Genomic DNA, 15,495 nt, shown 5'->3' on the forward strand with positions numbered 1-15,495 from the left:
TTGTCATTACAGATATGGCCAGAGATGGTGATGTAACAGGCAAGAGATGCAAGGGTCCTGCAGGCTTAATCATCATCATCATCATCATCATCATCATCATCATCATCATCATCATCATCATCATCATCATCATCAGCTGCTTCTCTGGGGTCGGGTCGCGGTGGCAGTAAGCTAAGTAGGGTATTCCAGACGTCCATCTCCCCAGCAACACCCTCCAGCTCCTCCTGGGGGATCCCAAGGCGTTCCCAGGCAAGATTGGAGATGTAGTCCATCCAGCGAGTTCTGGGTCCACCCCGGGGTCTCCTACCAGTTTGATGTGCCCGGAAAACCTCCAAAGGAAGGCGCCCAGAAGGCATCCTAATCAGATGCCTGAACCACCTCAACTGGCTCCTTTTGATACGAAGGAGCAGTGGCTCTACTCCGAGATCCTCACCCTATCTCTAAGGCTGAGCACAGACACCCTCCGGAGGAACTAATTTCAGCCGCCCTTTCGGTCACTGCCCAAAGCTCATGACCATAGGTGAGGGTTGGAATGAAGATTGACTGGTAAATTGAAAGCTTTGCCTTCCAGCTCAGCTTCCTCTTCACCACAACGGTCCGGTACAACGTCTGCATTACTGCTGATGCTGCACCAATCCGCCTGTCAATCTCCCGCTCCATCCTCCCCTCACTCGCTAACTAAACCCTGAGATACTTGAACTCCTTCACTTGAGGCAACAACTCATCTCCAACCCGGAGGGAGCAATCCACCATTTTCCAGTACAGAACCATGGCCTCAGACTTGGAGGTGCTGACTTTCACCCTGGCCATTTCACACTCGGCTGCAAACTGCCCCAGTGTGCGCTGGAGGTCACATTCCGATGAAGCCAACAAAACCACATCATCTGCAAAGAGCAGCGATGCAATTCTGAGGTTCCCAATACAAACACACTCCTCACCTTGGCTGCGCCTTGAGATCCTGTCCATGAATATCACACTGTTGGCTTCATCATAGCATCAAATACCACAGTGAGGCACGTTTATTTTTGCATCATATAACCTTTATAGGATGGCTACAAAGACAGGTGGACTGAATGACAAGTTAATTCCACAGCAGTAAACCGATGACAGGAGAAAAGGAGAATGGTTCTAGTTTCTCTCGAGACATTGGTACAGAAACATGACAGAAGCTTAGCCAACACTGTACGATGTGCAGCGTGGTGTCAGTACATCTCCAATGTCGGTTTTGCACATGTGGGCACTGCCGTATCCACAGAGGTCACGGTGTTCACAAAGCTTTCAATCACAGAGGACTGGATACAGTGTCAAAGGCCAAAGTACAGTGCTGTAAGGCTCTTTTAAACAAAACTAATGGTGTAAGAGTTGGGGCGTATCTAACTGTTTTCACCGGGCTGAGTCACAGAGGCTGAAACCATGGTCAAGGCCTTATAAATAAATGTGAAATGACACGAGAGTGTAACGCATGCACAAGTTTTTCTTACTTCAGTGGTCTGTTTGCCATTGTAGGACATCTTCTTGATGGCCACCACTTCATTGGAGTAGGAGTTACGTGCCTGAAGGAGAGAGAGAGAGAGAGAGAGAGAGAGAGAGAGAGAGAGAGAGAGAGAGAGAGAGAGAGAGGGAGAGAGAGAGAATAAAGGCACAGGGTTAACATGAGGACAGTCATCTCTCACAAGACATCACAGGACTGACTCAAGGTTTTTTTTACCCTGTGGCCATGAAGTCAGAGCTCTGCAGATGATCATCTAGCCTATTTTTACATCACACTTTGAGGAATTAGTATAACTAGTTAATTACTGTTCATCAAAACAGGACTTCTTCTTTCGGCTTATTCCCCGTTTTTCAGGGGTCGCCAGAGCAGATTTTAGTTTCCATCGGTACCTTGTGGGGACACAACACCGATGATGGCCGCTGTTAACCTGGGCCTTGACCGATCCAGTACAGAGCCTCGACTGATTCGGTATGGTCTTGTCAATCTGCATACTGATTTGGCAAAATGTTAGGTCGGATGCCCTTCCTGACACAACCGTTAACCCTACCAACGGGGGCACAGGTAAAGCGCTGGACGCCATCCCAGTATTCATGGACTTGCGGCCATGCCTGTCATCACGTTCATCAAAATAGGACAATGATGATAAATAGAGGGCGGCTTAGAAGGTTTAATTGATAATTCCATATGATCAGCAACCAATACTATGAACCATAGACAACTGACACGGTACAAGTAGTAAGAACGGTGGCATCTTAATGTAAAAGAAAATTTTTTTTTTGGATTTTCTCTAAATATCACAGCTCAGCTGTGCAAAGATGCTGACCAACATATCCAAAACGTCCCATTAGCAAACGCCTGAAATTCTGAACCATTTCTGTCTCAGTAAGTAATTTGTCTTCAACACTGAGTAATATGGGTCAGTTGTTTACCGATCCCCGATGGCAACTGACAACTTAACGACAACAGATCTGAAGGTCCACCAGACTGGAAATCAGGTAAGCAGCAAACAAATACAGACAATATCAGACAAAGCACTTACAGCTGAAGGCGAAATGTAGTTTCTTCTGTTAGCAGGAGGATTTTACTTTGTGAAAGGGAACGATTTTACCCTGAGCATGAATTGGTAGTTTGATGGGCTGGAACTGCATCACATATCAGCAGGTTCCACACATCACATGGGATGGAGGCAAGGCTGGATTACAGACCGGGCATGCTGGGCGAGTGCCCCGGGGCCCCGGACCACGAGGGGCCCCAAAAGGTCAGGGGTATTGTGTTCGCGTATAGTAGGGATCCCCAATCATACCCTACAAGAGATGTTTGTTCCAACACTGCATCGCAATGCAGGGCCCAAGCTAGTCTCTATTGATGCAGGGCTCCAAGCTACAGTCTCTACTGATGCAGGGCCCCAAGCTACAGTCTCTGCTGATGCAGGGCCCCAAGCTACAAAGTCTCTGTTGATGCGGGGGCCCCAAGCTACAGTCTCTACTGATGCAGGGCCCCAAGCTACAAAGTCTCTATTGATGCTGTGAGCTGCTATTCTCATCTCTGTTTGTTTTGCGATTCAAAATTGTGTTGTACTTTGTAGTCGCCATCCGAATCCCATGCAGATTGGCATAGCGTCGACTACCATGTTGAGTATTTGCATTAGTTTTACATTTAACAATGTTTAGTATTGTTTGCATAGTCTATCTGATGGGACGGGCGGGGGGGGGGGCAATGTACGTGCATGCCCCGGGGCCCCCTGGTGGGTTAATCTGACCATGGATGGAGGGTTAGCACAGAATCCTTCATAGCTGCTGCGTGAGGGTTCGCTGGTAGCCGTGTGTTCGAGATGCACCGCTGGAGTATACTATACCATGGTTTTAACCCCGGAGGATATTTAACCTCGGGGTCTGTTAGACTGAACTTCAGCCAAAGCGCACAACTCATCGCCATCCCACTCACAAACAATGGAAATGTTGTGTTGGGGAATCAGAGAGAATTACAGCGATGATGGAGCAGGTAGCGGGATATTTTCATTCGGTTTTATTGTCATCTGATCACCATGACCGCTTGTCCTCTCATGAATAGTAGTCACTCCCACTGGTTTAACACACAGAGGGTCGGCAACGGAAGGAAATACTGCGCCGCTGAAATACTGAAACACATTAAGAGCTAACTGCAACTGCAGCGGCTTGAACGTGTATCAATAATTACAGGAGGTTAATTCATACAACACAATTCTTCTTGTGCATTGAAGGCCCTGGGTGACATGCCTTCGGCACATTTTGAGCAAAGGGGGAGTTTCCCCTGTTCTGCACTTAGATGGAGTTCCCCCTTGAAGTAAAAAGGCCTCGTTCTTGCATGCATAAATCATGCATGCATGTACAACACTCTAAATAGCCTCGACTATGCATGCATACAGCACCAATCAAGTTATATGAGCAGTCTGTGCACACATTCCTCTCTTAGCCGTTGCACCGTCAAAGTCTCCTTTCATGTGTTTAGCCTCCAGCTAACTTGCAAGCCTGCATTAGCGCTGCACAGTTCTTTCTTACATAATTCCGTAGCAGAATATTGTGGAACAAAATATGCCCCCCCCCCACAAAAGAAATCCTCTTGTGATTAGGAGCCATAAGTGCATGAGTAGATGTGGTGAAACAAGCATGCAGTAAAACAAGATGGGAACTCGGCCACGGCTGCATCACTGAGGTCGAAACTGAATTCAACACAGCCAAGGCACCTCTCACTTTCGATTTAAACCAGTTTTGTTTTTGTGTTTGCTTTTCCCCTCTTTTTCTCCCTAATTGTACCTGGCCAAGCCGTCCCGGTCTCTGCTCCACCCCCTCTGCTGGTCCGGGGAGGGCTGCAGACGACCACATGCCTCCTCTGATACATGTGGAGTCGCCAGCCACTTCTTTTCACCTGACAGTGAGGAGTTTCGCCAGGAAGACGGGAGGATCACACTACCCCCCCTTCCCCCTCCCCCCTGAACAGGCACCCCCACCGACCAGAGGAGGCGCTAGTGCAGCGACCAGGACACATACCCACATCCGGCTTCCCAACCGTAGACAAGGCCAATTGTGTCTGTAGGGACGCCCGATCACGCCAGAGGTAACACAGGGATTCGAACCGGCGATCCCTGTGTTGGCAGGCAATGGAGTAGACCGCCACGCTACCCAGGCGCCTGTTAAATCAGTTTTAATTGTAAAACTATAACTCATATGCTAATGACAGAGCATTCCAGCCACGAGTCGCTGCGTTAATAAGTATTACACTTTCAATACTTGAATCGTGAGGAAAATGTACTTCCTGTACTGACGGAATTTGAACTGAATGCAGCCCCGGTGAGCTTACACTGAAGGCCGTTTGGCAAGCAGCTTACGCCAGCAGTGTACCAGTTGTGATGCAAATAGCAGAAGTGTGTCAGTGAGCACAGCGTTGGCATTAGGGAGGGATTTAGCTGAATGGTAGACCGTGCTAGCCAGACGGGTTTGTTCATCATGGCCACTGCTGATGGACTGGAGTTCTGGTGTGTGTGTGTGTGTGTGTGTGTGTGTGTGTGTGTGTGTGTGTGTGCGCACACACGTTAGTGACAGGGGATAGATGGGAATAGTAATGCCATGCCAGCCCAGAAAATCCTTGCTCTACTATTGCCAGCTTCCCTCTCCCTCTGCTGAGAGAACAGCTGTCTTATGGAGCAAGAGTCGAGGCTTATCACCCCCACCCACCCCAAACCCTGCAGCTGGAGATGCTGAGGGGATGAGGCGGGAATGAGGAGGCGATCGGGGGGGGGGGCAGATGATAAGAGATGAGAGGGGAGGAGAGTGAGGACGGAAAGGGAGAGGAGAAGAAGAAAGGGGAAGACTAGGAAAGAGAAGACACAGGAGAAAGGGCACAGGAGAGGAAGAGGATGCTGGTGAAGAAGAGAGGCGAAGGAAGAGAGAAGAGAAGAAGGGGAGGAAGCTCACAAAGGAAAAGAGCAGGAAAGAGGAGAGGGTGTAAGGATGCAGAGGGAGGAGATGAGGAAAGAAGACGAAGAGTGAAGGAAAGGAGAGGGAGGACAGGGCAGGAAAAAGAGAGCGGAGACACACACACACACACACACACACCTTTACGCAGCTTTAGAATCAAAGGCTTGATGAGTAATTAGTGATGATGAGATTAATAATAAAAGGCAACAGAGAAGAAACTGCCGAGAGGGGAATCTGGAAATCCACTTACTGGCACTCAGTGAGCCATGGTACACCGGACCACATTCCCAGTGAGTGTACAAATCAACGAGTCAATGTATCAATGTGTAGGGGAACTAGTTAGTAAGTAAATCAACTTTCTGCTTTGATGATCGGGGAGGCGTGTTGAAAGGGCGAACGCCGCTACGCTGTTGCTGGTAGCACAGAACTTTAACGGACCAGCACTCCCACGATGCAGCGGCAAAGCCTCTCCAGAGGAAGCAGGTTCACTCCAGCGCCATCTTGGAAACGCTGCAGGGCGGTAATTTATTTATTTTGGATTTTTACCGCCTTTTTCTCCCCAATTGTATCTGGCCAATTACCCCACTCTTCTGAGCCGTCCCGGTCACTGCTCCACCCCCTCTGCCAGTCCGGGGAGGGCTGCGGACTACTGCATGCCTCCTCCGATACATGTGGAGTCGCCAGCCGCTTCTCTTCACCTGACAGTGAGGAGTTTCACCAGGAGGACGTAGCACGTGAGAGGATCACGCTACTCCCCGCAGTCCCCCCCCCCCCAAACAAGCGCCCCGACCGACCAGAGGAGGTGCTAGTGCAGTAACCAGGACACATACCTACATTCGGCTTCCGACCCGCAGACACGGCCAATTGTGTCTGTAGGAGCGCCCGACCAAGCCGGAGTTAACACGGGGATTCGAACTGGCGATCCCCGCGTTGGTAGGCAACGGAATAAACCGCCACGCCACCCGAGAGAGAGCGCTGTCTCACCTATGATTTAAACCGTCTCTGGCTGCAGCAGAAGAAGATTCAAACGGCGTGTGAACCGGACGGCACTGAGCCAGTCAGTGAGTCAACCAGCTGATCGTGCAACGCCACGTGATGCTGAAGCTTTGCAGTGCCACATCTCCGTCTCCCGTTTAGAGAATTGAGAGGGCAAGGTGACACGGGATTGTTGCTATTTGAAAACAAAATCCCAAAATGCATTTCAGGTATCAAAGCAAATGGCTCAGTGAATTAAAAAGCAATTTCAGTGTTCATACAGTACATTTTGGTGTACACTGTGTTCGTTGGGGCTGTATGTAAAGGCTCTATTAAAGGGGCTTTACTGTATAGCTTTAAACTTAATCATCACCTTTTTGCATGACGAAGTACAAGTGTCAGGTGCTAATAACTTTTCTTAAAATAAATAAATAAATCGGGTGTCTGGATAGTGTGGTGGTCTATTCCGTTGCCTACCAACACGGGGATCGCCAGTTCGAATCCCCATGTTACCTCTGGCTTGGTCGGGTGTCCCTACAGACACAATTGGCCATGTCTGCGGGTGGGAAGCCAGATGTGGGTATGTGTCATGGTCGCTGCACTAGCTGCTTCTGTGTTCAGTTGGGGCGCCTGTTCGGGGGACTGGGGGGAATAGCGTGATCCCCCCCACGTGCTACATCCCCCTGGCGAAACTCCTCACTGTCAGGTGAAAAGAAGCAGCTGGCGACCCCACATGTATGGGAGGAGGCATGTGGTAGTCTGCAGCCCTCTCCAGATCGGCAGAGGGGGTGGAGCAACAACCGGGACTGCTCGGAAGAATGGAGTAACTGGCCAAGTACAACTGGGGAGAAAAGGGGGGGGGTCTATGATTTAAAGCAGATTCAAGTTTTTCAAAACATAATCCAAAACTTTTAAGGATTTACTGCAACTTTCAGGAATTTTACAGGCCACAGGGGGGACCCATGGGGGTTAATGGGGAACATCCAGCCCATTTGTTAAAAACATGACGGGTGACTCACAAAGTAGACGGCCCCGAAGCTGCCATGGCCGATCTCGTGCAGGTCGCAGAACACGTCCTCGGGATCGTCTTTGAAGAAGAGGTCGGCCAGCTCGGGGTCCTTCAGCGCCCCTTTCCGCGCAGACGACGGCATCATGCGCTGCACATGGGCTAGGCACCGGGGACCGTGGTCTCACACACGCTACTGCTGCTGCCGCCGCCAGACGTGTACGACGGGGCCGGCATTGGCCAGCTGGACCTGTAGGGTGAGGTGATAAGACGCACATGAGCACACACATGGACAAGCCCACAGACAAATACAAGCACAGACACAGACAGACACACAAAGAATGGATTTAGGAGAGAGAGACAAACAGAGAAAAAGAGGATACAAATTAATGACATATTTGTTACATATACACTGATGAGCCAAAACATTATGACTAGTGGTCATAATGTTTCAGGTGAACCGAATAATGTTGGTCATCTCCATACAAGGGCACAGGTCAAGGTCTGGGTAGATTAGATAGTGAGGGAAAAATCAGTTCTCGTAGTCAGCGTTTTGGATGCAGGAGTAAAGACCCGAGCGAGTTTGACAAGGACCAAATTGTTCAGGCCAGATGACTGGGTCAGGGCATCTCTGAAACGGGAAGGCTTGCGGGGTGCTCCCTGTCAGCAGTGGTGAGCACCTACCGACAGTGGTCCAAGGAGGGAAAACCACAAACCGAGCAGAGCGTTGGGCACCCAAGGCTCATCGATGCACGAGGGCAATGAAGGCCCGTCTGGTCCCGACCGACAGAAGGTCTACTGTGACACAAGTCACAGAAAATTGTTACGATAGTTATGGGAGGAATGTGTCACAACACACACCGCACCCTACTGCGTATGGGGCTGTGCAGCCACAGACCGGTCAGAGTGCCCACGATGACCCCAGTCCACCGTCGAAAGCTCCTACAATGAGCACAAGAGCAGAAGAAGGTCGCCTGGTCCGATTCGTCCCATTCTCTTTTAGATCACGTGGATGGCCGTGTTGTGTGGGCTGTTTACCTGGGGACTGGATGGCACCAGGATGCACTGTGGGAAGACGACAAGCCGGTGCTGGGAAACTCTGGGTCCGGCCATTCATGTGGATGTCAATTTGATACATGCCACCTACCTAAACACCGCTGAAGACCAGGTACAACCCTACATGGCAATGGTATTCCCTGAAGGCAGCCTCTTTCAGCAGGATGATGCCTCCTGCCTCATGGCACACTCTGTTCAGGAACGGTTTGAGGAACATGATGAAGTGTTCAAGGTGTTGCCCTGGCCTCCAGATCTCAATCCGATCGTGCGACTGCGGGACGTGCTGGAATGGACTTGTCGGTCCACCTCGAAACTTACGGGACTCGAAGGATCTGCCGCTAATGTTTATGGTGCCAGATACAACAGGGCACCTTCAGGGGTCTTGTAGAGTCCTTGCCTCGGTGGTTTGGCACTGCTTTGGCGGCACATGGAGGACCACCAGCATATTAGGCAAGCGGTCATAATGTTTTGGTTCATCAGCGTATATCATTAATGTACTTAATACGCTTTGAGTTGGGTTTCCATGTCTCCATATGGTCACTTCCAAACTTGATACTTCTGAGAAAGCAAAACAGACAGATTGTGCGATAAATAAATGCAAAGATGAGCTCAAACTGCAAATAACCTGTGGCATAAATATCGTACATGCATGCCGACAGGCACGACTTATATGGGGCAACACTGTTCTGGAAAATGTCCAGCCGTTCTCTGGTTATGTCTAACCTTTACCACATGCTCGACCTGACCTCGTTCCAGCAACACACATATCCATAAGTGTGTGTGTGTGTCCCATGTACAATGCAAATGGGAAGGGGAGGAAAAAAAGGACAGTCATTTGAGGACGGCTCACTGTCTGGTTCTGTAGCTCATCCACACACAAAGTCCCAATAACACAAACTCACACCACATTCACACAACTACAAACTACACACACACACACAATTAGCAGCTGAAGCTGAGTCACTATCCCATCGTTTCCACATATGCACAATGTGTCATGTTTGCCTGTCTGTGCGCGCACGCACACACACACACACACACACACACACACACACACACACACACACACACAGCGCTATGGCAGCAGGCAGGGTTGTTGTGCGTCACAGGGCTGCAGACAGGCCATCGAGTGTGTACACAGCCTGGATGCCCTGATCCAGTTAGCCTTGCAGTGAGAGAGACACGCAAACACACACACACACACACGATGCTCAGACTCCCGTGCACAATACTCCTTCGCTCTTTATATCTGCACATACATGGGTGAAGATGAAGACAGCACATCAGGCTCCAGAGGCCAGCCCCAAAGAGCAAGCTGACATACAGGCAGAGACAGTAACACGCGCGGGCACCCAGACACCGAGCATCAGCATCACCACATCTGCCTGCTCTTAAAGGGGTCTCAGCCGGCACAGTGCTTCTAAATATATCCCTCTTAGACTCGCAACCAGAAGATCTGCATGCAAGAAGTAGCAAAGTTGCTGCTGTTAACAAGCAATATGGCAGACCGAGCTGGCAGAAGACCCCTACTAACAGACATGACATCATTCACAGCCAGAACTCTGGTTTGTTCATGTGTTTTTGTTTGGTTGGTTGAGAACTTGCTGACATAATAACACTGGTGACCATTTTATTCCATTCGCTCTCTGGGCTGTAGGGTGGTCAAACGCCACTGAAGTTACTGCAGTGTCCACAGGAGTCAGTAAGTCCAACACAAAAACGACAATACTCAGGATTGTAGCGGACGACACAGAACTAGACTGTGTCGCAGTGGACCAGGTGATGAAAGATGACGGCTTCACACTTTGAGTCGAGCGGTATTACCTAAAGGTGTAACGATCCATCAGTCCAGATCGATGGATCGACTCCTCAGTTTCACCAGCGGGACGTAGCACGTGGGAGGATCACGATATTCCCCCCAGCCCCCCCCCCCAAACAGGCGCCCCGACTGACCAGAGGAGGCGCTAGTGCAGCGACCAGGACACATATCTACATCTGGCTTCCCACCCGCAGACACGGCCAATTGTGTCTGTAGGGACGTCCGACCAAGCCGGAGGTAACACAGGGGTTCGAACCGCCGATCCCCGTGTTGGTAGGCAACGGAATAGAGCGCCACGCCACCCAGAAACCCAGGAATAGTTTGTTTTTCATTTAAATGTCTGGAAGAGTCTATTAAAAACGGTCAGATCATAATTTTTGTTGCTTTTTGTGAGTTGACATAAATGTAAGTGATCATGTTAAATGGACATACGATATCGTATCATATCGACTGCAGGCCCCTGAATCGAATCGAAATCGTATCGTGGCAGAATTTGTCATATCAGCAAATATCATATCGTTGTCCAAAGCATCGATATAATACCTTATTGTGATGAAATGTGTGACTTACACTCTAGTGTTACCTGTACCATGACGCATGGCATCCAAGTTTCTCCCCCTTTCAGGTGCATGTCAGACTGCGATATATCGAATCTTAGCAAATATTCAAGTATTATTATCTTTAGGGATCTAAAGAACAGAAATTTAGGGATCTAAAGAACAGAAATTGCAGTGGAATGTATAGCTATCCCTTACTGGTCAGAATTCAAAGGAGGAGGTAGGGATTTCTTGCCTTGCTCAAGAGCATGTCTAGAGACAGACACGTGGTGGACGATGCTAGGCAGCCAGCCAGGCCAACGTCTGCCCTCTGAGAAGCGGTGTTAAGGCGCCCTTCATATATTTTAATTTAGAACACTTTTGGTTGATCACTTTCTACATGCTGACAGCTATCAAGTTAGGAGATGCACCGAGGAGAAAATCTGATATCTGTAGTTGAGTTTCCATCCACACGTTTTTATGCGCATTTTCAATTTGCACATAAAAACACCTGAGTAGAAATGCCGAACATCCGGAAAAAAAATCGCGAAATATCGAAAAAATAGTTTTACACTTGGGGGAAGTGGAAAAGTTGGTGTTTCAATAAAAGGTACATGTGACTAAGTCCAATGTTAACAGATTCAGCGAATAAATGACGACTTCCGCTCCACTGGAGATGAAAAATGGCGGCAGACTAAAACATCAGGCATGTGTGGACCGAGGGAGACTGTACTGTTCCTTGAATGTCAGTTGTTCAAAACTCCATTTCCATTGCCCCTGTGCTCTCCATCACCAAGCTTTCCATCACGTTTTCCTTCGTTTGAGGTTTGACTGGCGCTCTTTTAATTACGTCATCTCATTGTACCCTCTTCTTCTGCAGCGGTATAATGGTACCTGACTGGAGACTTAGTGCCACCTACTGCTTATCTTGATAAATAAACTCTTAATATTCTCATAACGCGCATAAATTCGCATTTTCTTTTGCCAGTTTTGTGAAGATTCGGTTAAAATGTGTGATAAACGTGGATGGAAACCCGACTTGTGACTGCTCTAGGTGCTGTAAAGAGACAGAATGCCTTCTGTCAGCCAGTCAGGGGAGTTGTTTGCAAGCCAGCGTCTCCATTGGTCCCCACTTGCTGTCAATCAGTTTGTGTGTTTACAAGGCTCTTCGGCAGAAGGGAGGGCCGGATTCTTTAGCAGCATGTTTTCAAAATATAACTGCATAGCTCTTGCTAACTTCCACCCGGGACTGCTTACTGCACCTTTAATTTCAGGAATCAGGAACATGTATTTGTCATTTAATTTCATGCACTTGTGTAAATGAAATCAAATTAAATATAATTTCCCTCAACCCACAGCAGTGCAACAGACAAAAACAAATCCAAAACACCTACAAGAACACATATATCCAAACTACAAAAAACTACAAAACTAAAATAAATAAATACATATATCCAACATTAAATAAAATTTTAAAAAAATCACCGTCCAAGAGAGTGAACGCCAGCCAGGATGACTGTCAGAACTGAGTTTAAGCTAGGCTAATCAGTACCAGGGGTGTTGAAATGCTATATTTGTAAAAATCTGGGCAAATACACAATCGTGAGAGGCACAGAAACAGGTTTCCTGAAAGAAAAATGAAATAGCTGCTCATTTGGAAAGGTTATCATGTATTATTTTACTTCTGTTAGTGTACCAAATAAAATGGCACCAGTGAAGTTGTGTCACCTTGGGTGATATCGATATCTGGTCTGACCCATGGACTAACTGGCTTTGGTCTAGTTAGTTTCTTAGTAATAATGCCCTTCTAATTTAAGGTTCACAATCACCTCACACAATGAAATAGTATGGGTATATTATACATTTCCTGAATCTTTACAGTCCTGTGAGTATTCCAGTTTTTGTGTTTTGTGTCCCTGATATTCCTAGATGCCACAGGGCTAAAAGAAAGTATATAGTTTAGGCGAACATTGCAGAAAGATGTGTGTTATTGACGGGTTGAAGAGCTCAAGTGACCTCTATATTTGTGAGAAATATCCACAACAGGGCTTGAATGAAAGCTAAGAAGGTCCCCTTTAAAATGATACCAAAGACAATATTATAGAACATTGAAAAATGTCCTGACCATGAGGCTAAACCAGGATATGCACCAGCGTCTAAAATGCAATTTACTTTAGGGGGTGGTTAACTTCATGAGCTGATAACTGTGATACAGCTGCCACTCAGAAATGGTTATCATACCAAAATATCATCTACAGACATGGATCCTTTCAAAAATTATAAGTAAGTTTTGCCACCTTGAGTGTACCGAAATAGGAAATTTTGGGCTCTGGCCCATGGACTATGCCGGTCTGCATGGGCTAGCAGTTAGCTCAGCCTGCCCCGCTTCCGCATCCTGTCAGACCGCCCTCGGTGTTTCCTCGTCGGGTGCAGCTCCAGGCTGGACCGTGGTCCTTGGGCCCACTGGACGCAGCAGACCCGGCTCCCTCAGCCGATCCAACGCCAGCTGTCCCAGCCAGACACCTTCGACACACCTTCCCGCACTCCACACTGCCAGACCGCCCTCGGTGTTATCAGAACTGCCGGTCTGCATGTGCTAGCAGTTAGCTTAGCCTGCCCAGTTGTCAGACCACCCTCGGCGTTTCCTCTTTGGGCACAGCTCTGGGCAGGGCGAAGACACAAACCCAGAAGCGGTCAAAGGCACTGCATGGACGGCACTGGGTGAAGCCGCCGCAAACTAAGTTCGCACCGCCATCTTGCCTCACCGGTACTGGGGGAGGCCGCTGCAAACGTGACTTTGCGCCGCCATCTTCCCACACCGGAAGTGGAATTTTTCCATTGGCAAAAGTGAAGTAAACTAATAATCATGACAGAAACAAGTCGCTAGCTACATCAAAACTCACCTTTGGTTCCAAGACATGATCAGAATTGTTTTTAATTGATCAGCATTAGCATTTCTTCAAGAAAACTCTGGGGAATTTTTTTTTGGCAACAACGTCAAGAAAACGAGTCAATAGCTCAGTTGAAAATGTGTTTACAAAGGCGGGTTTTGACTTAGCAACCTTCTCAGTTTTTGAAAAGAGGTCGTTAATGAGCCGGTTTTCACCAACAAAACAAACAAGGCTGAAAAGCTGACACACACACACACACACACACACACTCTGTGAGCGGGTCGCCCCAGAGGTCGGAACAGCAGGGCCCGTTGTGTTACACTACATCCAGACCGAGAAATCAATTTCACGAACCTGAGCTTTCTTTTCTCACAAAGGATGCCCTAGATTACACTCGGAAGCCATGTCGGGGCCATCATGTAAACAGCAGACGGGGTCACGGTTCACCTGGCTGCATAACACAATGTCTGCACGTGACACGTGCACGGCTTCCACGTGGCAGCCGTCGCTACGTCATTCTGTCCGTCTTTTAAGTTGTCTCTCCAAAAAATGAGTAAAATAAACTCGACATATCTTTCCCTGCTAGAAGAAGTAAAGCCTCCTTCCTCTGATGGGGTGTGACTAGAGACCAAATGTATGGGGACCAACAGTGGCGGCTGGTGAAAACATTTTTGTTTGGGGGGGGGCGCAGTTTACCTTGGCGCAGCACACCTGACAGCTGCTTCAATGTCCACACAGGCACAGAGTTATTAATAAGGACAATGTAGGCTATAGATTTTATCAGGGTTCGTAGACGGTGGATGATTGACAGTGGAGACGAGGCGTCGTGGTAGGTGTGAACATGATTGACAGCCACGAGAATTGTCCAATCACATTAGATCAAAAAACATTAAAACAATACCAATTCACTGCCAATAAAAGTGGGAGTGTCTGGGGCGCACAGAACTGCACCCCCTGGAAAATCTGAAGAAACCAATCAGACAGCAGCTTCAGGTCACTTGCTCACCACAAGTTTGAGGCCTTACATAAGGTATGGTTTGGCTGGTGCCCCTCAACCGGGAAGTATATCTATCCAGACAGAAATCAAGCAAATACCATTTGGAACCAATATTTAATGACTGCTAACAGGCGCTCACAGACTGAAAAACACGTTTATTTCATAATTATTTGCATTAAACAACTAAATTCTATTTAACATGTTTAGCGGCCTGTCCAGCGTGTCTCTCCGCCTGCCGCCCAATGACTTCTGGGATAGACTCCAGCATTCAATTATATTTAACATGTTTAGCGGCCTGTCCAGCGTGTCTCTCCACCTGCCGCCCAATGACTTCTGGGATAGACTCCAGCATTCCTGTGACCCTGAGAGCAGGATAAGTGGTCTGGATAATGGATGGATGGAAGTAGATTTTCTTCTCTTGCTGTTTGAAGGGGGCGGCGCCCCGGCGCCCCGTACTGGCCAGCCACCACTGGAGACCCAACACTTTCCATGTCATGTGCTTGCTGTAAGTCTTTTCCCCACATTGTTGACTTCATGTTCAAGGCAGTGATGAAAGCGTGTGCGGGTCAGATGCCTGCATATGAGCACTGCTTGCTGCAGCACACCCATCAGTGGTCTCCTTCATGGCTAAAGGTTGTGAGTGAGCTGTCAGTGATGTGCTGTGTTATTAACTGACATGTAAAATTGATCTGAAAATGACACGGGTTCCACCACCGCTCAGGAGACCAGGAAGAAAGAAAAGAAACCGAAACGACAACACAACTCCCGCA

The 15,495-nt window shown here is 48.3% G+C and overlaps 1 protein-coding gene across 1 annotated transcript in view; it reads right to left on the reverse strand.

Moving 5' to 3' along the window:
* Positions 1-15,495, reverse strand: part of taok3a (TAO kinase 3a) — a 135,436-nt gene that overhangs the window by 53,009 nt on the left and 66,932 nt on the right. The window contains exons 3-4 of the mRNA XM_056273590.1: positions 7,440-7,676; positions 1,482-1,553 (exon numbers count right to left, since the gene is read on the reverse strand). Of these exons, the coding sequence (XP_056129565.1) occupies positions 1,482-1,553; positions 7,440-7,574 (207 nt within the window). The 5' untranslated portion in view covers positions 7,575-7,676. The remainder of the gene's footprint in view (positions 1-1,481; positions 1,554-7,439; positions 7,677-15,495) is intronic.

This window comes from Lampris incognitus, chromosome 1 (genome assembly GCF_029633865.1).
Source record: "Lampris incognitus isolate fLamInc1 chromosome 1, fLamInc1.hap2, whole genome shotgun sequence".
Classification (NCBI taxonomy): domain Eukaryota; kingdom Metazoa; phylum Chordata; class Actinopteri; order Lampriformes; family Lampridae; genus Lampris; species Lampris incognitus.